This window comes from Saccoglossus kowalevskii, chromosome 17, assembly GCF_978046115.1.
Source record: "Saccoglossus kowalevskii chromosome 17, keSacKowa6.1, whole genome shotgun sequence".
Lineage (NCBI taxonomy): Eukaryota > Metazoa > Hemichordata > Enteropneusta > Harrimaniidae > Saccoglossus > Saccoglossus kowalevskii.
Genome location: NC_140657.1, coordinates 17,943,922 through 17,968,205, shown reverse-complemented (window position 1 = coordinate 17,968,205; position 24,284 = coordinate 17,943,922). Strand labels below are relative to the sequence as shown.

The 24,284-nt window shown below is 33.9% G+C and overlaps 1 protein-coding gene across 6 annotated transcripts in view; it reads right to left on the bottom strand.

Moving 5' to 3' along the window:
- The window catches only part of LOC100373024 (spectrin alpha chain, non-erythrocytic 1-like), a 44,750-nt gene extending 22,857 nt beyond the window's left edge, over nucleotides 1-21,893 (bottom strand). For 4 of the 6 annotated variants that reach the window (XM_085492176.1, XM_078009793.1, XM_085492179.1 and 1 more), the window contains exons 1-19: nucleotides 21,819-21,893; nucleotides 11,737-11,997; nucleotides 10,127-10,144; nucleotides 9,146-9,271; nucleotides 8,314-8,454; nucleotides 7,963-8,046; nucleotides 7,230-7,334; nucleotides 6,828-6,919; nucleotides 6,510-6,654; nucleotides 6,217-6,327; nucleotides 5,679-5,852; nucleotides 5,352-5,453; nucleotides 4,842-4,979; nucleotides 4,526-4,636; nucleotides 4,033-4,110; nucleotides 3,340-3,495; nucleotides 2,479-2,683; nucleotides 1,845-2,026; nucleotides 1,324-1,440 (exon numbers count right to left, since the gene is read on the bottom strand). In XM_085492176.1, the coding sequence (XP_085348302.1) occupies nucleotides 1,324-1,440; nucleotides 1,845-2,026; nucleotides 2,479-2,683; nucleotides 3,340-3,495; nucleotides 4,033-4,110; nucleotides 4,526-4,636; nucleotides 4,842-4,979; nucleotides 5,352-5,453; nucleotides 5,679-5,852; nucleotides 6,217-6,327; nucleotides 6,510-6,654; nucleotides 6,828-6,919; nucleotides 7,230-7,334; nucleotides 7,963-8,046; nucleotides 8,314-8,454; nucleotides 9,146-9,271; nucleotides 10,127-10,144; nucleotides 11,737-11,973 (2,322 nt within the window). In that variant the 5' untranslated portion in view covers nucleotides 11,974-11,997; nucleotides 21,819-21,893. The remainder of the gene's footprint in view (nucleotides 1-1,323; nucleotides 1,441-1,844; nucleotides 2,027-2,478; nucleotides 2,684-3,339; nucleotides 3,496-4,032; nucleotides 4,111-4,525; nucleotides 4,637-4,841; nucleotides 4,980-5,351; nucleotides 5,454-5,678; nucleotides 5,853-6,216; nucleotides 6,328-6,509; nucleotides 6,655-6,827; nucleotides 6,920-7,229; nucleotides 7,335-7,962; nucleotides 8,047-8,313; nucleotides 8,455-9,145; nucleotides 9,272-10,126; nucleotides 10,145-11,736; nucleotides 11,998-21,818) is intronic. The other 2 variants (XM_085492178.1, XM_085492181.1) reach the window with 1 other exon arrangement.
- Nucleotides 21,894-24,284: the final 2,391 nt, after the last annotated feature.

The window sequence follows — 24,284 nt, the reverse complement described above, 5'->3', positions numbered from 1 at the left end:
AGATAGCTTCTCAACCCACAGGCAGAAAGAGCAGAATTGCAGCTGTTGACGAGTTGGAGTAAAAGTAACAGAACAGTGAGCAAAAGCAAGCAGGATTTATTTAAGTTATTTTGTCAAAAAAAGATTAGTACTGTAAAATACTTTATTGTAATTGGAATTCATTTTCGCTGAGGTTTTTTTTGGGTGTTTTGTACATTGTATGAAGTTTATTTTCATTTGTTTTGGATGAGTTGAATGTATGTTATAGGAAAAAGGGTATATTGGCTGGAATTTGTTTCTACTGAATCATCGCTTCAGCAAAATAAGCAATAATAAAGTATTTTACAGTAATATACACAACTTTAGCATTTACACAGCCCCTGTAAACCAGACTAGGAAAATAAATTAGTAATTAATTGAGTACAAAGTGAGCAGGATTTTGTATCCTGATCACATTTAATCACTGAAAAACATTCGTCATTTTGTTATTTTTAATAACCATATTATCTCTATTAGTAGCGCGCATATACTCGCATATTAAAATGGTTTGACCATGGTTAGAATTAGTCACATTGTAAAATTCCAGCATAAAATAACAATTTTTTTCGTTTATGTGTACTTCTATTAAAGATGATTTTTTTTATTCATCAAATACGATAAATATTTCAGTTTAATAACCAACATTAGTTTTGCACAATTATAACTAAAGAAAAGAACAAGAGCCGCAAATGAAACAAAATTGGCTCCGTCAACCAATCTGTCAGTTCATACTTTTTTTATATCTGGATTAAATTTTATAAATGTGAGTAAAAGATACAATTTTAGGTTAGTACGAGAGTCATGGAAAAGACTTTCAAATGTACCTCCACCTCTAATTGCAACTCTACCTGACCCTCTTTTCCCCCCCTAAAATTAATTATATATGCCCATCTTGAGAACACCTATATAGTTGATGGGGAGGGGGAGATACATTAAAAAGTCATTCTGTGTCAATTTATTATTAGAATCCATTTAATAATACACAATGTCATTATTGTAAATTCATGGCATTATGAGCCATACATCATTCAAGTTCAAAGTCACACAAGAGTCTTATCTCTTTGAACACTAATGTTAATTTTTGTCATCTGTCACAAAACAAAAGTATTTTTATTTTGTATTTCCCTAAATTTTGAGTTAACACAGCAACAACAAAACCGCCATGGACGGACGGACGGACGAACAGACAGACAGACAGACCGACCGACCGACCGACATGGCTACGTCAGACAATAATGCATTATTCATTATTGCTTGGGCTCAATACATTACATTAATTTCTCAGCAAGTTGCCATGGTACCCACCTGTAAGGTGTCGTAACGTTTGACAAGGGACTCTTCTTTGACTTTGATGGTGTCTTTATCAAAATGACCAGCTTCAGAGAATTGATTAGCCTGCAGCTTTACTCCATCAACACGATCCTATAACAGAAACGAAATTTGTTGCTGACATGAGCTTACAAACCATTTAGATATGGAAAACACATCAGAACATTTTATGATAAATAAGACATGATGAATGATTTACATTCGCCTGAATTGACCTTATGGCCATTAAAATCTAATATCTCTTCGAATAATGTCCCATTTTGTAACATTATCACATTTACTGTGTAAATTATCTACGTAACCATGGTAGTGATGAAGGAAGAGAATGAAAAGCTATTTTGACAGGCCTGGCTAGTTGGATAGATTTAAAACTGCACATTTGATTTAAGCATTGTAATTGTGCACAAATGGTGAATTTTTTTATTGCAGCATTTTTTATTTCACAAATTGCATTAAAAAACTTTGCATAAAACAAAACAAAAACATTATCATCATACCTTGTGAGCGACAACATCCGCTTCCAATAAAGAATGTTTCTTTAACAGATTATTGACACTAGTCAAGTCTTTACCGAAGTCTTCTGATGCCAGATGTCCTTCTAGTTCAGACATCCAGATTTCAATATCTTCAATGTTACGATTGAACTGTTGTTGTTGGGCGGCTTCCTTCAATTTGCATCCTGTCGGGATAAAACGATTTTTTTTCAAATATTGTTACATAATAACTGTGATCTATCAACTGAAATGTCTATCTGCAATTTATCTCAGCGTCTAAATAAGCCCAATTTTAGACCTTAAAAGGAATTCTTGTGTACAAGTAAACATGAAACAAAAATAAACAATTAATTAAATCAAATTAAAGTACAAAGATTACCTATGTACCAAGTATTATGTAAATCTTAAATGGTAATTCAGATATGAGGAAATTATTCAATTTATGCTAATTAGGTAATTAATATGCATTGATTTTCAATGCTCAAGTAATCAACTGTAAATAATCCAAAATAACCTTTGTATAAAGTTTCATTTTAATTTAAGGTAACTAAATCTTGTGATCTTTGTTAACGGCAAGGTAAAAGTAAGCAAAATAAAACTAATTTTTAAAATATTTTCGAAAAAACTACAAGCTCACCTTTGTTTCCAGTGGAATCTAGCAATTGTCGCCATAATTCTTCAATCTCGTCCAATCTCTCTTTAATCTGGTCTCTGGCATAGTGATCGTTTTTAATCAGTTCTTCACCAACGTCTCTGACAGCATCTATACGCAGCTGATTAGCTGCTAATTCGGCCTCAAAAGCCTGGTGTTTCTGACTCTTTCCTTGCAAGTTGGTTGGGTCCTAGTTTAAAACAAAACATATATGATTATGTAGCATTTAGTATGAATAGAAATTAAAATTAATCAAAGATCCTGATTTTATAATTATCATACTATATAAAGCAATACATAGCAACTGGCGAAAAATGGGTATTAGTTCAACTCTTTGAGTGTCAAATTTTTTCCCGCTTAAATTCAGGTAAATTTGTCCACATTTTCTGTAATTTTTACTGAAATCAAACTTAATTTTGGACCAAACAGATAAAATGTGACATTGGTTCTAGTTTTTGATCAGAGAAAAACTAATTTATCCCAACACTAATTCCAGTGAGTTTGCTGTAAAACATGTCTTTTTCACGAGCATGTATTTTTAGCGAATTTAGCGAGAGAACTGATTCGCTAATTCAAGATGTCGCTAATGACTTTATTATAAATTCAAAATGGCCAAGGTTTGGGGATTTGTGTACAGTAATCCGGAACATAAAAATCTGGGGCGCTTCCTAATTACACAGTTTCTTTGTTTTTATGGAGGTGATAACTGCACATTTGTTTTGGCACGCGTCAGACAAGTATTGTGAAAACAGGAAATCAACATGGACAAGAGAGATTCGCTAAATCAACATTTCGCAAAGGGACAATCCAATCCTGTTTATGGTGGAAATTACAAGGTGCACTTACTCTGTAGGACTCATCAGCAGCACTCTTCAGTTTTTCACTAATCCATCCCTTGACGTCATCAGCGTCACGGTCAAACATCTGAAGTTTATACGACTCGTCCAGTTTCGTACGACGAGTATTCGCTCGCAAAATTAATGCAGCACGTCTCTCCAATAACTGAAAAGTAAAACAAAGTTATATGAGCAACCACAATGGCGAACTATTTTTGAAAGCCGGTTAAAAAGCAACTTTTGAATTTGAAATGCAGAGTAAAAACAGAAATTGAAATGAATCCAGATAAAATTATTTAACTGTATTACGTCTTTCACTATTTGAATAATATCTGCAGTTATATACAATAAAAACAAAAATATATTAAAGGCCAGGAATATTCACTATTCAAAATTTTGAGGAATTTAATGATGATCAAAGAAATTTTTGTATTTGAACACCACTGCCGAAATTTAACTTGGTTGCTATGGTGATCACTAATGTGATGACTAAGTCAGTCATTAGTAACATTAGTGTGTCACAGCTAATACTGTACATACCCAGACATGTAACCGGGAAATTGCATATCGTATCAGGATACTGAGCAGCCAGGATACCACAATGTTGGAGTAGTCAGGATAGTGCTACTATGAGTATTCTGACACGTAGCCAGGATATTAAAACTGGGGGATTGTAAAAACTGAATAAATAATGAATACTCACTGCATCACGGCGAGCAGACACATCATCTGCTGCATAGTGCTCACTATCAACCAGTTTAGTAGCAAACTCATCAAGAGCCTGTAAAAAAAATAATCAATGTTAGAGAGACAATAGTGTAGAAAATGTTCACCTCTCAGTACAATTATTTTTGAACAGCTTGACCAAATCTATGTGCATAACCTTGTATTGTCAAATTCTTTATTTGAACTGCAATTCATTTTCGTTGAAAAAACTTTTGGGGTGTTTTTTATTGAGTTATATTTTCACTGTTTTTCGATTAGATGAAAGTAAAACGTTGAAAAAAAATAGTTGTAAGATTTTATTTCCATTGAATCACCCTTTCAGCGAAAAATAGCAAAAATAAAGTATTTAACACTATTGTAAATCTGAGAAAAACAGGAAATACACAGGTATAAAAATAATGTGTAATAAGGAAGTGGACACTAATCACTTGTCATCCTCAGTCTGCTCGTAGTATTAAAAACATGTTTACCCGAATCTTTTCCTCTTGTGCAGCTAATGATTTCTCAAAGTCTTCATGTTTCTTGATTAAAGATTCCACACTGTCCAAGGAGTCACCAAGATCTTCATTGTTCAAGAAAGCCTGTTCAGAAATATGACCAAAAATGTTACGACACATTTATTAAATATTACATACATAATACAAACACATGACTTAATAGGGAAGATATTATTTGTTATTATTTACTCTGGAAGAAGACTAGATTGATTCCCCCCCATTATGGTAATTTAACCGTGGTCTCTTGAATTATTCATGAAAATATATTTGAGTGAAATATAAAACTAACCTCTTGTTTGCTCATCCAGGTATCGGCTTGCTCAGTGTCACGGTAGAATAGTTGCAGATCCATGCACTGCTCGTACTGAATACGACGCTCTTCCCATAGTTCCAGTAAGGAGGTCTTCTCATTGGCCAATGTCACCAGCTTGATAAATAAAAATTATTCATTTGTATGAATAATTGTTGATGAACAATTACAAGACTGAAGGGGGGAGGGGCAGCAAACATTATACAAAAGAAACTTTCCTATCAAGAAAATTTTAAGACCAGCATTTTGTTTTCCTAATCTTTTTTTTCAAATACAATTCAATGCAGGATTTTATATTTTAATGGGAGGGAGAGAGGAATGACAATTCTTTTTGTCGAATACAATTTTTTTTTTTTTGAATTGCTATAACTGTATGTCAGTGAAGATACTGACTGATACTTGTCTGTTATAAGTCTCACAGCTACAGCGCCCTCACACACTCGTATAGTACCACCATGCACAGTCAGAGCACCCTGTAAGACCCATTACCTTTTCTGACACTTCTTCCGAGGCATAGTGATTGCAGTTCAATAATTCCTGACCGGCTGCAGCAGTTGCTTTGAAACTGTCTTCACGAGCGTCAATCTCTCCCTGTTTGAAATAAGATATTCTACGTTCATTACATGCACAACACAAACCTAATTCTGAATTATAAAAAAGTTCGTAAATAATCGAATGATCATAGCGGCCACAAGAAGCCAATTATCGGATATTGCACCTCCAACACTTTACCATCTTCATTCAGCAATGCAGGAATGGTTAAAAATACTACTCAAATATAAAGATACAAAACCAAGTCAACAAATTGGTGTTTACCTTGTGTTCTTGATGTCTCTCCAACAAAGCTTCTGCCCCGGCAACATCTTTAGCCAGTTCATCAGCAGTGATCAAAGCTTTCATGTCATGGATCCACGATAACAGATCACGGAAGTCGGCCAAGAAATGATGCAGTTTGTACGAGTCTTCCAGTCGTTCTTTACGTTCATGGGCCTGTGTGAAAAGTGAACACAGTCGGTGTAATTAACATTGCAGTTGCCCAGTTATATTTATAAGTTACTTAATTTTGCACAATTCTGTTCTACATTGTATAATATTATTCTTTTGAATATGTTTCAAGAGTTATAAAAGTATTTGTTTGTTTAGAATCACTTGTGCAAATCACAGAAATGAACCATATGTCAAATACGACACATTGCAATGATCCAGTATACGAGCGCAATAAATGCAATTTTTGTTGTTTTTTTTTTTTTTTTTTTTTTTGGAAATGCACTTCCAAGGAAGCAAATAGAGGTAAATCATAGACTCAAGTCTGTTCATGTGATCGATTTGTATTTTTCAAATATTTTAAACTCACCTTAGTGGTCAGCAGACCCCAGTTTGTCAGTATTTCATCCTTCTTAGTCTGGATCTCAGGAGCATCATGGATTTGTTGCAGTCTATCGGCTTCAGTACTCAATGTAGATACCTATATTCGGTACGTTCAAAAAAACAATAAGATTACACAATACACATTTATAATAATTAAATTATGTCTTATTTTCCAATAAACTTGTTATGATTTGTTAACAACAACAAATTTGTTGTATGTGGAATAAAAATAAACAAAAATTCAATGAAAGAGCTTACAAAATTACAAAATATTCTTACCTTATCTTCCAATGCTGCTAAGTCGCGTTCTAAACCTTCGTGCTTACGCTGCAGAGTTTGTACACTCGCCAAATCACGACCATAATCATCTGATGACATCACAGAGTCTTTCTCGTTAATCCAACTGATGGTCTCGTCAGCATCCCTGGATGACGCAAAGATTTAATAAACGGTGAAATAAGCGCAATGATGGTATGTGTGGTGGCTAAAACTTCTCAGAGAAAAACTACTTGGAGACATAAATATTATTATGAATGTTCTTGTTAGAAATTATCCATGACATTTAAATCATACGCTTGCACCAACACTTATACAAACCTGTTGAATTTCTGGATTTCCATTGCACCAAACAATTTCTCCTGACGAGCCAAAGCAGCAGCTTTCAGTCTCTCCCAAGCTTCATTCAATTCCTAGTTGGTGAAACAATAGACAATTCAGATCCAGTTTTTAAAAGAGTCATTGGGTTAAAATTAATGCACAATAAATCAGCTACCAATCACCAACAAGCTTTTATCAAGTATTTATTTCACTCGTAATAAATCTTAGTTGAAAAATCACTGCAGATATGAAACAGAAATAAACTACTTGTCAACCCACAGCTTTTTGTGGGAAGTTAACCCCTCACTTTTACGGCAGTAATACCCATAAACAAAATGGGGTATAACCTTAAATTGTTTGGTCAATGTGTCAGTAGTTAATAACCAATCAGCAGCAACCTACCCTTTGTCTAGTAGTGATGGTTTCAGACTCAGGATGTTCTTCTTCAATCAACTTGTCAGCTTCAGCATTGACATCAACCACTCTATCCTCATGGGCTTGCAAGTCCTGTTCATTGATAAAAGTACAAAATTAATCCACATAGGGAGTGACATGCCAATCTGCATTTTAAATACAAAGGGTAATCAACCTTTCATAAAATTATACCAGCAACAGCTAACCAACCACTGAAAACTTGTACCAACCAATCAGGTAATCATTGACAACTCATACCAACTGTTGACTAATGACTGCTACAGCTAGCTGACCATTGATAACTCATACTAACTAAAGCTAACTAACATCTGAAAACTAACACTAATAAATCACTGATAACACATGCTAGCTGGTATTATCTAACTAAACATAGCTGTAACTATCACCCACTAATAACTTATACCAAGGTCACTAATAACTGGCACCATAAAATCTGTATTAAAAGTTGCATTTTTAATAGAAGTCGTACCCATTCTTTTTGAATAATTGAGAACCAAAAATTCACAATTTCTCATATGTGTAGATGCTTTAATAAAAGCCGCATCCCTTCCGTTTCATCGTATCATTTTAATAGAGGCCACAGCTTCTAATACAGATTTTACAGTACTAGACAATGACTTGTACTTGTTATTACCGATATTTACCAATTAGCACTCATACCAAAACCATCGTGTAATGAGTACCAAATAAGCTCACTCACCTTCTGAAACTCGTCAAACTTCTTCTGCAAGACTTCCACATGTTCCAAATCTACACCAGTCTCCACAGAGGAAGTGAATGCTTCCTGAGTGATAAGAAGTATAGGAGTTGTTAGTAAACAATACAACATGATACCATGATAATTTATATCAAATATACATATATTAATTTGAATTTTAACATTATTTGGAGTAAAAATGATCCAGATGATATTGACACGCACGGATTATTGATGAGGTGCTTTTGAGCAATTTCAATGAAAAATACAAAATAATATTTTATGTACATTCTTGATGGATGTTAAATTAATAGAATTTTTTTGAGAGAAAGAAAACCTTGGTGGACAACTAACCTTATCTTTAATCCAGTACATGACTTCATCACACTCGCGTAAAAAGTGTACCAATTTCTGGGCTTGCAATAGCTTAATACCCTTCTCACGCAGTTTTGACAACAGTAACTCCCATAAACGATGCAGCTCTTCCAAGCGGGTCTGAAAACAATGAAAAAACAAGTCAACCTTCTGGGAAAATATACATACAGACGATGGGAAGTAAAAATTGGCAGACAAACAAATTTGAATCATCACTAAATAAAATAATGTATAAAATCACAAACGAGAGTAAAATTTACTCTCATTCTAATCTCGACTTGTAGACTATATCACAAGCAAAATCATAATTCAGCATTTATCAATGACTAACCTGTAGACCACTTTCATGATCCCTAAAAAGTCGCACATCTTGGCACATTCGTTGGTATGATAGCATCAAAAAACATGGACAATTTTAATATATCGCTTTGTTTTTAAACAGAATCATTGTACTGTAAAATACTTTATTTTAGCTGGAATTAATTTTCGCTGAAAAGACTTTTTGGTTGTATTTGCTGAAATTCATTTTCACTAATTTTTGATGAGTTGAATGTAAAATATAGGAAAAAACGTATATTCACTGGATTTTTTTTCACTGAATCGTTACTCCAGCAGCAAAAATAGTGAAAATTAATTCTAAGCAAAAATTTTACAGTACTCAAATTGCCAAAATAATAAAATCAAGTAATTTTTTTTATACCAATGAAAGTGCCATGAAGATTAAAAGGTCATGAAAGGGACCTATTACAACATTACTTGTCTAAAACTTGAAAACAGTAAGTAAGAAACACAAAATGAATAAATGACTGACCTCAATAGTCTCCGAGGCAAAGTGACCTCCATTGATCATCTCCATGCCGCTCTGGTCCAACTGTTCAATGGCGTTGCTATGGGCCGCAACCTCAGCTTCAAATGCCTGATGTTTCTGCAACTTACCCTAAGGATAAAATAAATATAAATAAAATCAGTGAATATTCTGAGAGATACCTACTTCTTGGTAAATACACAAGCTTTCGGCGAATACATTGTATTGCGAGTTATTTTTTAAACCTAATGTATTTTAACGATTGTGGGCATATGCGAACATTTCACAAAGTTAGCGATGGCAATTGATCAAATGTTTGGCGTACGATGTCACCCATGGTTACCCGTATATGGTAACAAATACTCTAATTTTTGGCACTACGTCTATCATTAATACATCGCTTGCTGAAAGCCGCCACGGATAAGCAAAACGAAACGAATGCGAATAATCGACACCATCAAACGATGTGTTGAGAAATGATCAAAATAAATTAATAACTTAATTAATCAATGTTTTGATACATTACAAAAATTGCATACATTGAACACAATATGAAAGCAAACTGTACTACATTTTTTTCACAAAGACAGCTGACTGTTGTAGCTTTCATGCGAGATATGGTTATGGGAACAGCGAATAAATGTCAAGGTCTGTTGAGAAAATATCAACTCCTTTCTTCCATGTCAATTTCAGTGACTGTATAAGTTGTACATAGCCAGTAAGCAATACTACACAAGCAACACTGCAGCTAAAAAAATATCTACCATCTTCCATTCAATATTGACATTCCTTGTTGAAATGAAACAGCATTGCGAAACATTTTATTTTGCCATACGTATGCGTGGGTTGCATGCTTACATGTGGTCCCTATGATTTCAGACGAAAGAAGGTAGAGGTGGGATAGGACAAAAAGCAATATTTAAGCACACAAAACAGTTTTCAGCGCGAACACAGAAACATATATTCAATTCGTGTTGTTAATCGTACCTTTAAGTTTTTGATATCCTATATGAGAGGGGTGGAGGAAAAATACGGAGTGTGGCTGTTAGGTGATGAACTGACAAATTAACTGTTGGTTCAACGTTGTCAGTACTGTAGAAATGTACATGGCTGACTTAACAATACTTACCGATACCAATCAAGAATCAGAACAAGAATAGGATAAGAAACTGGCAGAAAACGTTTGTGATTAGAACAGCCGAGAATCAGTAGCACACAATAAAGAGGCAATAGCCAGCTCAAAATTGTTTTCTTACAGAGCTTTTCATCACAAAATGTTACCTCAGAACAGAGGAATAGTGAAGCCATAGCCATGTAGGTCGTTGACTTAATTTGACAGTGGCCAGAAACAATAGCAGGCATTGACTAAATTCACAGCAGTGGTCGAAACTCACAGGGGCTGTGTATGTAGGCACTAGCTAAATTCACCTAATTAGTTAGCTATTCAAACCTTTTTAGAAGTCATCGCATAGAAATTAAATGTCATCTAAATACCAAAGTTCATGTTCAGCTGATGTAGTTAGAAAAAAGGTTATAATTCAAGTATAATGTGCACACACTTAAGAAAATGGCTATGTTTGACATTAGTGAAGCTTGAAAAGAACGTGGTACTGCGAGTTCCTGTCTCCAGTGGATTGCATTTCTCTGGATTCTTTTCTCGCCTTGTAAAACTAACAGTAAATCTAAATCCCTTCCAGATTAAGATGCTCCCATATTTACTTACAGTCATCGGTTATGTTTTTTGCTAAAAAGAAATTGTTTCTATAAAAGAATGTTTCTAGACAAAAACTAGACAAAATGAAAAATAGCTAGTGAAACTTTTTGGCAGGATTGATATTAATCTCAAAAAGCAGATATGCTATGATAACTTAACTAGCCATGCTTTGAATAGATAAAGAAATCTAGAAATTCAGACATTTTAGAAAATATAGCCAAACCTTATCATCCCTATTGTGTTTGGTTTTTTAAAAATGGTACAATCGGATGTTAAATCAGCATATAGTCAAAATGAATCAATCAACTATGGAATAGGGGTGATAAGACTGTGCTAATAAAGGAGTAAACAACAAAATTCCTCGTATAAAGGTTTAACTGTACATATTTTGTTAACAAGTCGATTAAAAAAATTACCTTGATTGTAATTAATCTCTGCCAAAAAGCAAGAATTTGAAAAGAGAGACGACACAAGAAGACATTACACAGACAAAACTTTTCAAGATTTGGACAAACGAAAAAAATTAGGAACATTGTAACCATGCAACAGTATACCAAGTAGAAATAAAAAGTTTATGTTAAATCATTTTTTGATAAAAATTAATCTTGCTAGTGAATTTTTAAATACGGGGAAAAAAATACCTACATTATATAGAGATAAATGTTTTTAGAATCTTATGAACAATTAACAGCGCCCTCTATAACGTGTGTAGACGTCTAGTGATGTGCAACATAAAATAAGGGAACAGTATTTAAAGGGTATGACAGTTTTGTATTCAAACAATGTCACCTGATACATTAAAATGATCGTTGAGTTGTGTATTCCAACATAATTACCAGTAAGCTAGGTGGTATGTAAAAATAAAAGAAATGTGCATCCTTACCTGCAGGTTAGTTGGATCTTTGTAGCTCTCGTCGGAAGCAGTCTGCAACTTCTCCAAGATCCAAGTTTCCAATTCATCAGCATCACGTTTGAAGAACTGGAAGCGTCTCGCATCTTCCAGCTTCGCACGGCGCTCATGTGCTAGCTTCTTAAACTCAGCATAACGAGAAAGGACTTGATTTCGACGAATCTGGATGTCATCAGCCGTCTCAAGTACTTTTATCTCGCGGTCCGTCATTTTCTTTGCTCTCCCCTAATTGGTCTGCAAAATAAGACAATTCATATGGATAGAAGTCAGCTAATGTACACAACATGATGGTAAACAACAACGATCTATCATTTACCGGTACTGTATTTTTCACAGAGGCAAGATGAGCTAAATGTCCAAACCTAACTAATTAGCATAATTAATACTGTGAAATACTTTATTTTAGCTGGAATTAATTTTCGCTGAATAGACTTTTTGGGTGTTTTGTATGGAATTTATTTTAAACCATTATTTCAGCGAAAATAGCAAAAACTAATTCCAAGCGAAAATAAAGTATTTCACAGTAAGTAGTGTATGCTTTTACAACAAGCAGCCTATCGGCTGAGATAGCTCTGCTGTTAGCAATGCACATTTCAATTAAAGAACTGAAGACATCATTAGAAAATGAACAATATGTATAGTATCAAAGCAATCGGACTTACAGTTTTTAACAGAAAGTCAAAAATATCACTTTCTACCAAAAATGACAAAAATATTCACCAAAATTAGAGAATTGAAGATATCATCATGGAATGAACAAATCTGAGAAAGGTCTACATGTAGTATCTATATATGTAATATCAAAGCAATTGAACTTTTGGTTTTTAACAAGAAGTCGTGATATAAAGTAAAACATTGACACAGACGACGACTGACAATCACTCATATGATAAGCTCCGCTTGACAAAGTCGACAGCGGAGCTAATAAAAGAAGTGTACTACATGTACCAGGGGTATTGTTGAAATCAGTTGTATTTATCCAGCTGACATTAAATGTAATTTTTAGTTTATGTCATCATATTCTAGTAAGTAACCTCTCAAGAGTGCAACCAAGCATTGTAAAATTACCAGGTTTAAAACATCTGGGGAGAACACGTTTCAGATATAAAATAGAAAGAAATGGGCTTCATACACATTAAAGGAAGTTTGTATAAAAAATATGGACAGTTACATGTAGCACATACATGTACCCAGTGAGTTTAATGATCTATAACGCAATACTGTAAAATGCTTTATTTTAGCTGGAATTAACTTTCACTGAATAGACTTTTTGGGTGTTTTGTATAGAATTTATTTTCACTGATTTTTAATGAGTTGAATGTAAAAGATAAGAAAAAAGGTATATTCGCTGGATTTTATTTTCGATAAATCGTTCTTTCAGTGAAAATAGCGAAAAGTAATTCCAAGTGAAAATAAAGTATTTTACAATAGTTCTAAAATATAAATATTCAGTCTGATTGAGCCAATTATCAAAGGAAATAGGACATGTTGTAATATTTTGTACGAGCACATCACTGTTAACATACACGTGAAGTAATTACTAATGTGTTCGATCAAGTGCAACACCGGACCCAGTCAGATTGCATAATGAGAGACTCAGTAGCCATGCACGGAAAAACTGCTGTGCTGAAAGGACCTAGTAGAACCTTGTACTTTAAGCGATAAAGCATGATAAAACTGCTGTGTTTAATTAAAGGGCTTGGCTGGGGAACACTATTTCACTGGCAAGGCATGGTAAAACCGCTGTGCTTGAACGGCTTGGGTAGAACACTGTTTCTGTGCCTAGAGGTACGCAATCACCCAGTGACGTGACACGACTTTGAACACAATATTTAACCTTGTAATAATATTTACTTTAAGTCTGAAGTCAATTTGGTTCGATTTTAGTTAAATATACAGTTATATTAGTGCAGTTAATGCATTGCAAATATCATTTACGTAACTAAGCAGACACTAAATATGCACATATACGTCATACATTCATAAATGTCAAGAGGGACAATAGTGACTTCAAAATAGTATGACGATGTTACCAAGAAATTCAAATATGTCTATAAAAAAATCAATATAATGATGAAAACCTAGAAAACACGATAGTGAATGCATATCATAGAACGGTATAAATCATAAATTACACTATCAAGTATCGAAATTACGTAAATATTAATAAATTAAATGGAAGACCGACGGCGATTCAGACATTCGATGTGGATTTTCATTTATTTATTGGTAACACAAGTACATACATTGCATGTACATGTAGATATCATCACTGTATGAAACCTCATTCAACATGCTGAAATGACAGCATACTTAAAGACTTTTCCAAGATAGAAAATTCTATGAGTGTTATTACAAGAAGTGACTGTATTTTTTTAAATTATTACACTGATCATCCAGAAAATTCTGGAAAAAAACAAACATGACACGATGACACAAATATAAGCAACTCTGAAAAACCATTACGGTTGTTAGCTGATAATGTAATGCAATACTGTGTAACTACGGTAACCTGTGTATAAATCATGATCTTCGTCTGGTACATTTTTTACATAAATTTACATCCCACATTTTCAATGAGTTGAATGTAAAACATAGAAAGACTAGCATTTTAACTGAATTCAGATTAGTACATCTAAAAGATAGGGTTGAAAACTTGTTACAATGGGGGAGGGGGTTGAAAACTTGTTACAATGGGGGAGGGGGTTGTTCACTTCAGCAAACAACTATAGGGAAATCCACTGTGGTTATCACTATTATGACATTAAACTCGAGACGACACAGTTCACTTCACCCAAACAGTATGTTTCCATTAGCCCCGTCAACTTCTTGAAAATAACGTACTTACAACTACTTGGGAACACACAAAGACCCAGCCTCGAGGAGACAACGTATAATCAGTTTATTCTTCTCAAAATGAGGTTAGTATTTAGTATGGGGATGTCACTACCGTGCATATTAATGTTGACCTCCCGTAACCTAGCGTATTGCGCGTGATTTTTATATCTCTTGACACACAACATGGTACAAGTCACAAACAATCTAAATTTCATTCCTGTTTTGTTTTTATCGCTGTAACTTGCTCAGTAATCATTCAATGTCTCAAGGGAAAAATCCAGACAACACAGTCACATAGTGAATGTCCTTATTACCCGAGTATAATGGAATTAACGGTACGAGTATAGGGCTTACTCAAAGACGAAACACTCAAAATTCTGCTGTGATAATTGCGCATTTGGACAGGTACTTGACACCATCGGAAGAATATGAAATTAACTTGCTATTATAGCGTTTAAGAAACATTTCATTCAGTCTTTTGGGTAAGTGATGAACTTATCTCACCATACATTCATCTGTATGTAACAGCGAAAGGTGGAACATGAAGTCAATACTTGTTTTACAGCAGGCAAATTCCTCAACAATTTATAATGCTATATTAACAGGGGTGCTGTCAAATTTACATAATTAACTAATGACAGGTAATACCAAAGTATTATATTATACATAGGAAGGCCCAATAACTAATAAGAAGCATGTCTAAAGAGGCAAATTTTCTCTGAATGGTTGACCCAGCAGATACGAGTGATCATGGCAACAGTTTTGTATCAATAAGCCCCAGACGGGGATGAACACATCGCTGCTGACGCCAGTTTTTCTGCATTCATTTTGACTATTATGGAGGTTTTCACCGGCAGGCGATATGTAAATGCCACTCTGGTAATAACCATGAGTGTCTGCTTACGTCAATTCAAAACAAAATACCCTAGGATTATACTTTTATGACACTCATAATTTCCATAATCCGAAAAAATGAAACAAAGTGTTAAAAGAGAAACTATTGCTGAAAATCACACAATTTTGTATCAGTGAAAATTTCAGCAACTTTCACATTTTTTTTTTCATGAATGCCATAAAATCTTCAAATCTACAAATATTTCATTGCACATGTAATTGTATGCTAATTCTTTTGACGCCATAAAATTCCATATCACTCAAAGCCTTCTGTATACTTTCTGCTTACTCATGACATTTGCTCCAATTTGCTGGTTTTATTTAATTTCCAGGCACTGAATACTAATTTTGAAAATACACACATGAGCAAATTGTCCACTTAAAAAACGTGATGCACACCATGTGATGTGCATTTTTGATCTGTTCTGTATTACGCCACATTGTGGAAATACTCTGCAATGTACAAGTAGTTATGTAAGTAATAATATGGAAAATTACAACACATTAAAACATGTGTAAAAAAAAGGACTGAAAAAAATCCAATGTTCGAGTCAGACCCTTCAAGTAAGTAGAATTAAACCAAGCTAGAAACATGCTTTCAAAAAAAGTGTTGATAGACATATGCAAATTAGATTATTATTATTATTATTATGCAAATTAACCACCATGGTTTGACATTTAACCAGGAAGTGAGATAATTGTAGATTAAACGATAACTTACATTACAGTTTCTATCAAAGTGAAATGCGTCGAAATCATGAACTATCATGATATAGTTCACTCATTGAGGCAAATTAAATTCAGTATGTACACAGGGGACGTATCCCTGAATTCCTCCTTCGCGAGAACACTCGTGTCACAGAAATATGTTTGAACAAATAACTATCATCTACAGAGAAATAATAGCAATGTAACGTCACAAAGGCCAAGAATGAAGAATAGACTGCTTTGCTCTGGCTTTCTCACAACAATTTTCGCTCTATAACCTTTTGAATGCCGCCATTGTTTCCAAGAACATTTTTTAATTGTGGAAGAAATGGACATAATTTTCCATTACTAACAATAAATTTACTTTAGTTTAATTTGAACGTAAACAATGAATGAATTAGTTAATAAACACTCAAGATCATCATAAAAAATACTAAAAATTCCATATTGCAAAAAATAATTTCTAGACAGGCTTGACAGCAATGTATCTATCAAACAAACACGCATATGTACACGTATATTCAAAATCATGCATACAATATATTATCAGTTATTATATTCCAAGTATTTGCACAAAACCTAAAAATAAATCCCCTTGAGTACTTCGTTAATAGAAGATCTCGACACCGTACATTAATAAAAAAAATAGATTCATAATTACTGCAATGTGCATGAAATACACTAAAACCAGCAGAAAAAAAAAATCTGAATTTTATTGACTTATCTATAATCGATGCGATAATGAACTCTGGTACAATTATGTTGAAAAAAATGAGATGGTAGTCGGCTGTTCAACTGTGATAAGTATCTACTTTTAACAATTTACTGAATTTTACCAATGATATGGGTAGGCTATAGTTTCGACAATCAATGAAGTCTACGGTAGTCTGCCAATGATTCAAATATGAAACCATTTTAATTTCTCCTCATTAGGCTTTCATCATAAAAAAAAAAGATATAATAAAAAAAAAATGACAAAATATGCAAAATTATGCATTCTGCAAATTCATACAGACAAGGTGATCTTTTTTATCTGATCAATCTGAAATTTCCACGAACTTCTCAAATTCAATAAACTTATCTGGTTTAGCAAAGTCATATTTTATACATTGTAGAACGATACATTTGAAACGATTGACGTCAGAGCATATCAATTATTAACACAGAAACAATTAATACAAGAATTACACTGGAACTGCGATATTGAGAGACCAACGCAGTTAGATAGATAAATATTCTGATCTTTCCTCAACATTTGTATAATTATTTTTAAAACTCTGACAAAAACTGGAAGACAATTTATCTTATTTATCAATTGTACTATGGATTTTAAAAACCAAAGTTTTATCTTAAGATGCATGTCTAAAGAGACTGCAAACTCAATTTTGAGGTCTGTGATAAATAATATGGCAGCTAACGCATCTTTTGAGAACATAACTAAACGCAGAACACAACTGAGATAAAAATACAATGTACCCATAAAAAAAGATCAAGATCAGAGTTGTCACAGAAATTGAGTTTTACAAAAAATTACGAACTCAATTGAGAAGAAGAAAAAAACTAATACTATGAATCTGGTTTCTTCATTAACTTGCACTCAACCCATTAAAAAAGGAAATACACTTCAGCTAATGCTAACGATATGTAGTAATGAGACTGCTCGTTACTTAGGCAACCAATTTGAATACTGAAATTGGAACCTCAAGGTTAAAATTTTGGGACAGAGGTATGACAACTAAAAATAATAGTTTTGGACTGACCTGTTTGCACTTGATGGGCATGAATTAGTAGACAGCTTAGTCCATAGAAAAGGATGTAAATGACGAGGAGGAGAAGAAGGAGAATGAGGAAAAGATCGGGATGAGCTTCAAGAAAAGGACAGATGTTAGCCTTTGGCATGACATACAGGTGGGAAACATGACACAAAACGTGCTGCAACAGCGTCTGTAATCAATCCATGCGGACGAGGTGATAGGGTGTCTTCTTCCAGCCAGAAAGATGACAAATAGTCGATGCGAAAAGAAAACGGTAGACTCAAAGGCAGATGTTGAAACACAGTGCAGGACTGGCAATCAACAACGATGTTCTGCACTGCTGTTATTATCAAGCAGCGTTTACGTCACAACGTGATTATGCTGGCTTCAATGCCAATACACGGAAAGACAGACACTCAAGCGTTGTCAAAAACCCAGCCCATACTGACGACAGCACTATAATCCTCGCAGCCATAATCAGGAGAGCAGGAATATTCTATTAGTCATACTCAATGGGGCACTTTAGGTAGTTCAAGGAAAAACTACGCCTTGTATATATGTTACAATGAAAAAAAAGAGGCCCCCATAGGACAACTGACTGCCACCAGAGGGCCTCAGTTAAAAATAACTTATTGAACACAAGCAGAATATTAAACAGTGAATAGAAATCATTACCGTTTGAATTCATTAACCCATCGAAATTTGCGAAAAAACAACTCATTTATTGGATTTTAGCATGATCTGATGCACTGAAAATAAATTTAATATTTTATTTTGCGAAAAAAAAAAACGTATCTCGGAACATGTATAGGGAATATTTTTTTTCAGGATACACTTTTAGAATGGGAAACACTGACATGAAAACAAGCATTAATTAAGGAGTAGTGTATGTCATAATAATGACTATTTCCTTTCCCCGCACCTGCTCCACACTGGACTTCAAAACAATGCTACGCACAAATACTGTTTTATATTCAATGTGAAATGAACACATTATGCACCAAAGCTAAATGGCAAATTTGTTTATTTGAATAACCTATCAAGGCTACGAAATAAAAACTGGAACGTCAAAGTGAATTTGGCGAGCTGATTTAGGTATTTTTTGTTGTTGTAATTTTTATAATTTCAACATACGAGTATGCGTGACTCTTCTTGATTGTTTTATTATATGATAAAATATATATTCTTTTGTATTAATATTTTTTATAAAAATCAACAAATTTTGTATTCCTATTACAAATGACATTATAAAGCTGCTAGTCATATTATTATTATTCCTAGACAAATTTCTGTGAACTTTGCAATATAGCGAGAGGCATCCTTAATTGCGCTATCAAATTATCTCACGTTTAGAAAACGAAGTTCTACATTTAGTGACTACCGGTATCTCATTTCCCCCCGGTGCAACTTTTGCACTAAGCAATTTCTGTCTAGGCAACATACTGAGGCAAAGTTTAAGGAAAAATCTAGTTTATGCTGCTGTAAATGCGCACTTTTAATTCTAACCAGAACAAGAAGTAGGGTTGGCATGTTGAATCTATGCAAAGTCAGGCACAGTGTGTCGTATTTTTTATTCAGCCTAATGGAATATGAAAGTTCAGGATTCACAGGCAATTCAGAAATGTATCATGAAAGTTATCACAATTTAATGATAAATAATGTATATTGCAATCACACACTGTTGGTTAAAATGATATTTACAGCATATCAATTAAGACATTTATGTCACGTTTTGTTTGAGGCAATGAAGAAACTACAAGTGACACAGGAATGTAACGACAGTAATGTGACCAGATTATTTCGCTGATTATCAATTTGAATAATATAGAAAGCAGTGCTATGTGGTACACTGGAAGAACCGAGTCTGGAAAGAGACAACAGGCATTTTATAGTGATCTGTGTCTACTTTGTTCAGGTGACTAACAAAATAGAGAAAATGGTTCATTTTGTGGGTTATTGAAGATGGCACGTGGTATGGGTACTATCAATATACGGATTATAAAATCATTCAATGAATCTCTGGATTCAGCAATTGAAGACGACTATTTCATCTACACACCCATCTTTTTTATCGAAAACAATCCAGTAGATCATGACCATTTTTGGATTCTCTACTAAAAACAATCCAGTAGATCAGGTTACTATTTTAATCTCTCAGCAGGGAAGAAAACTCATATGATCTTGAATGTAATTTAGTCTCAGACACTCAATATTGCAATGTACAGAATTTAAACAAATAAGATCAAAACTTAGTTCCTATAAAGTACATCTGCTAAATTATTTTTTTTTAAATTGGATAATAATTTTTGAATTGAATTAATGCTCATTTACAGGTTCTGAATTAGAATAAGTAGATTGTGTTGGAATCTGCTACTCATTGCTACAAGAAACTTGTTATATGCACTGGGGAGTGGGAACAGCACATGGGACCACTAGTTTTTAGTTTCTTCTGACTCAGACTAGATCCCAAAATTCTAACCCTGAATCCTGTAAGCCTAGCTAGTAAAGAAAGTCTGTACCTTTTTTTCACTGCTGATTGTGTTGATGACCACGTCAGTCAAACCAACAATCTTGTGGACATGCAAATCATTGTGCTACAATAGTACATTGAATATAGACGAACGATAACACCTATGACAAATGCACCAAATAATTATAGTGCAAATACAGTAAATCAGTACAGCTAGGAGACTTACTAAACAGTGCTGAGTAGTCACACATGACAACAATATTTTAAAATGTATTCTTTTATTCAAGCGAGTAATTTGATAAAAAAAAATGTACTTGAATTACCCTATTAATTTAAAACATTCAACGATTGTATATGCAAAGCACACAACCTTCTTGTACATTATGCAGTACTAGTAATTATTATACAATATTCAGGATGCCAGTCACAACAACAAAACAACTAAATTTAAAATGGTGAGACATTGAGATTACAGAGTTTCACTCACTGGTATCACATTGTGGACATTTGCTGACACACTTTGCAATGAAACGTTAACGGGCAACTTGCATAGAAGCATTTTAATTAAGCATAATATCACAAATGAATTGAGAGACAAAATAATAATGGAAACGATGATGGTGACAGTACAGTCCCAGGGATTGACAGATACCCCATTCAACAGTAAATGATTGCACTAGTCTGATAGCCACAAGGACTTCCGCAAATTAGACCGAATACATATATACAAGTTTACCAATTAGTTACAGTATACAACACTGATAATAATCGGGTAAAATTATTAAAAATTTTAATTGTATCATCATGTTCAAATAGAAATAGGGAGTGTCTCTAGTTGAGAATGTCACTGGAATATTTGTTTTCAAATCAATTTTCTCAGACGACAGAGATATTTACTACTGTACACGATTTTATCAAGAAATGCATATATGAGCATTATTTTAACTCAACGGACTCCCGGGCGGACATCGTGTACGTGGGGCGTGGTACATACAAAATATTCAATACACGTAGTGTCCGATTTCATTTAGCCGCCATTGCATCCAGTCTGTTGTCTGAACACTATTTTTTACATAATTCACGTCGACATCAGGGGTTGTTTCAAATCCCTCAAACTCTCTGTCGAAAGATGCGTGTATAAAACAGTAAATCGCGGGGGTACGGGAATTTTGCATCTGATATGGTGGAACAAATGTACCAGCAGGCCTCCACATTACAGAGGCCAAGCCCACATCACAATGTCCCGTGTAATTTGCACCCGTGTCGAGGTAAAGAAATCGTTGTTTGTACCAGAATCGGACTCAAGAATGCGGTCGATTTGATAAACTTGGACGCAGTACCTCATACTAAACATGTCTGTGGAATATGAAGTACAAATATGAGTTACCTACCGAATTAGAGTAAAAATTGATACGATGCAACTCAGCTCTGAAAGAGGCCTACCAAATAAAGATGGCGGATAATGCTAAAAAGCTGTGGCTGTTCTGTTTACTGTTGCCTTTAAGTTCAGCTGAACTTGTATGACTTCAAAAAAAATATGAAAAACCAAAGTTCGCTCCTCAATTTAAAGAAAATATTTTGATAACTTCTATATAATTTCGTAAGTTAACTGAAATAACATGCACAAATCTTTCACAATGTGTTATTTAACGATGAATTTCCAAGCTCTGGGGAGTAACTCCGTAACTTTCAACTGCGCAGTGTCACGTGATTACTTTTATTTGGTGTGTCATCGGCCGTCGAGGTATGCGTCTTCTGAACAATGATGTCATCGTCACCTCGAGGTCATTACACAAATAAGATCAGGTCAAACGCCCATATTTGGCACAGCGTACGCGGCAGGGACACAACAACAACAATGGCCACAGTTTATAAAAGAATACTGTACTTTTCATGCGCCTTTATTTATGATGCGAAAACCAAAAGATTCTTTTTTCACAGAAAATAAGTTTGATTCTACATCCGCGCCTTGTAGTCGGATTTATTCCAGACATCTGTACCACGAGTTCAATTTAAATCTGATTTTCTGAGACATCAGAAATTGACTAATAAAAATTAGGTAAACTGAAATGTGATGATTATGCATGTTATGCAAATTAGGTAATTTCAGCCCAAAACTAAGCACGTCTTTAGTATTGTCTCCGGACACGTATTCCAACTTTTATTGTAATGCAGTCATTTTTTTTATACATATCACTTGAAAATTGGTTCATTATTATTTAAATTAGGTAATTAGTATGCTAGAATTTCATTATAAAACTAAATGGTCTTTAGCATTGTTCCCAGGCACCTATATATCAAGTCCCATTAAAATGCGATAATTAGTTTATGATAAGTTAGACTGTTGACGTGTTAAAAAAAAAAATTATTCACACTACAAATACAATAAATCAAAATAAAAAGTCAAGATTTCGTGCCAAATATTTTGCACTTATTAAAATGTAATAATTAAAAAATACGTACGACGATGTGAACCAAATACTTTTCGAACAAAGAAAGGTCAATCATCGATACTAGAAATGGGAATTTCACAAGGTAAAAAGGTCTCATCATATCTCAAAATGAATTGCGTTCATACCGTACATATGGCGCAGCATACCATACTTCATAGAATAATAGGCATTTCCTATTTGTATTATAGGCATGAGATATCACATGAATACAGACAATGGCCACAATATCGTATGAGTATGAGATATTGGGTTGTGGAACTACAATCGTTTATACAAGATGGCCGCCAGTCAGCCATTTTTCATTTCACCATGACAAAAATGAACACGCGGCTGTACGATATGTCTGAAGTATGTATGAAATTTGAACTTGACCGGTCAAGGCGGTCAAGATAGAAGCCTCATGAATGAAAATTCCCAAAATGTATTCATCTTGCATTAAATTCTACTCAATGGCAATATAAGGATATTGACTTTAAAAAGAGTTAAGGTCACCAGCCTAATTTACGAAAAACTAATGGTTGTATTTCAGTTAATAGTAGCCATTTTGGAGGTATTATAACACTAGTATGTAAAATTGCGGGCTGGTGACATAAGCTGAAAAATTAGTTTTTTTTTAATAATGGGGTACATTTTGTTGTCCTGAATTATTTAAACAGTCTGGGACAAATAAAAAGTGTCAAAATGGGAATTTTTTCTTTTCTAAAAATAACAATTTAAAAACATATATATTAGGACATGTTTCTGAGAAAATAACACACAAAATAATGCTATTTTATTGTACCATGGGAAAATAGCTCCATGACTGTACATAATAAACAAATGAACATTGTCATGCGATTTATGACCAACTTTCTCAATAATTATGATAAGACGTCTACCTTAATTTGAGAAATAGTCTATTATGCCAAACATTGTCAAAAGCCTTTCTAAGGTCAATAAAACAGGCATGCAGTTTGTCTTTTTACTTGTAACTAGTTTTCCCATCATTGGTTTCGGCGTTTCTGTTTTGTTTTTTGTTTTTGTCTATTTTCAAACCGAAATTATCCTTGCACAGGTTTTTATATATATTTTTTTTTTGAGTTTTGGCTTTGAGGTTGGCTGGCAGACCCCGGGTCCCTCAATTGTTGTTGTACCTCCACTATTTTCGGATATTTACATTTACAGAACTTAAGCTAATTTAGAGAGTTTAAAATTTGAAAATAGGAGAAAGCTGTGAAAGCTGTGATAAATATAAGATATAGAAAATGATAGTAATCTTGTTGAAATTATATTTACACTTAGCGTAAACACAATACACCAGAGTTCTTTTTGCACATTTATAGAAGTAGATAGTACGGGAAAAAACCGAACGTGACATAATAAGAAGTCGTTGTGTCGTCACAAAAAGCGCTATCACAGCACAAC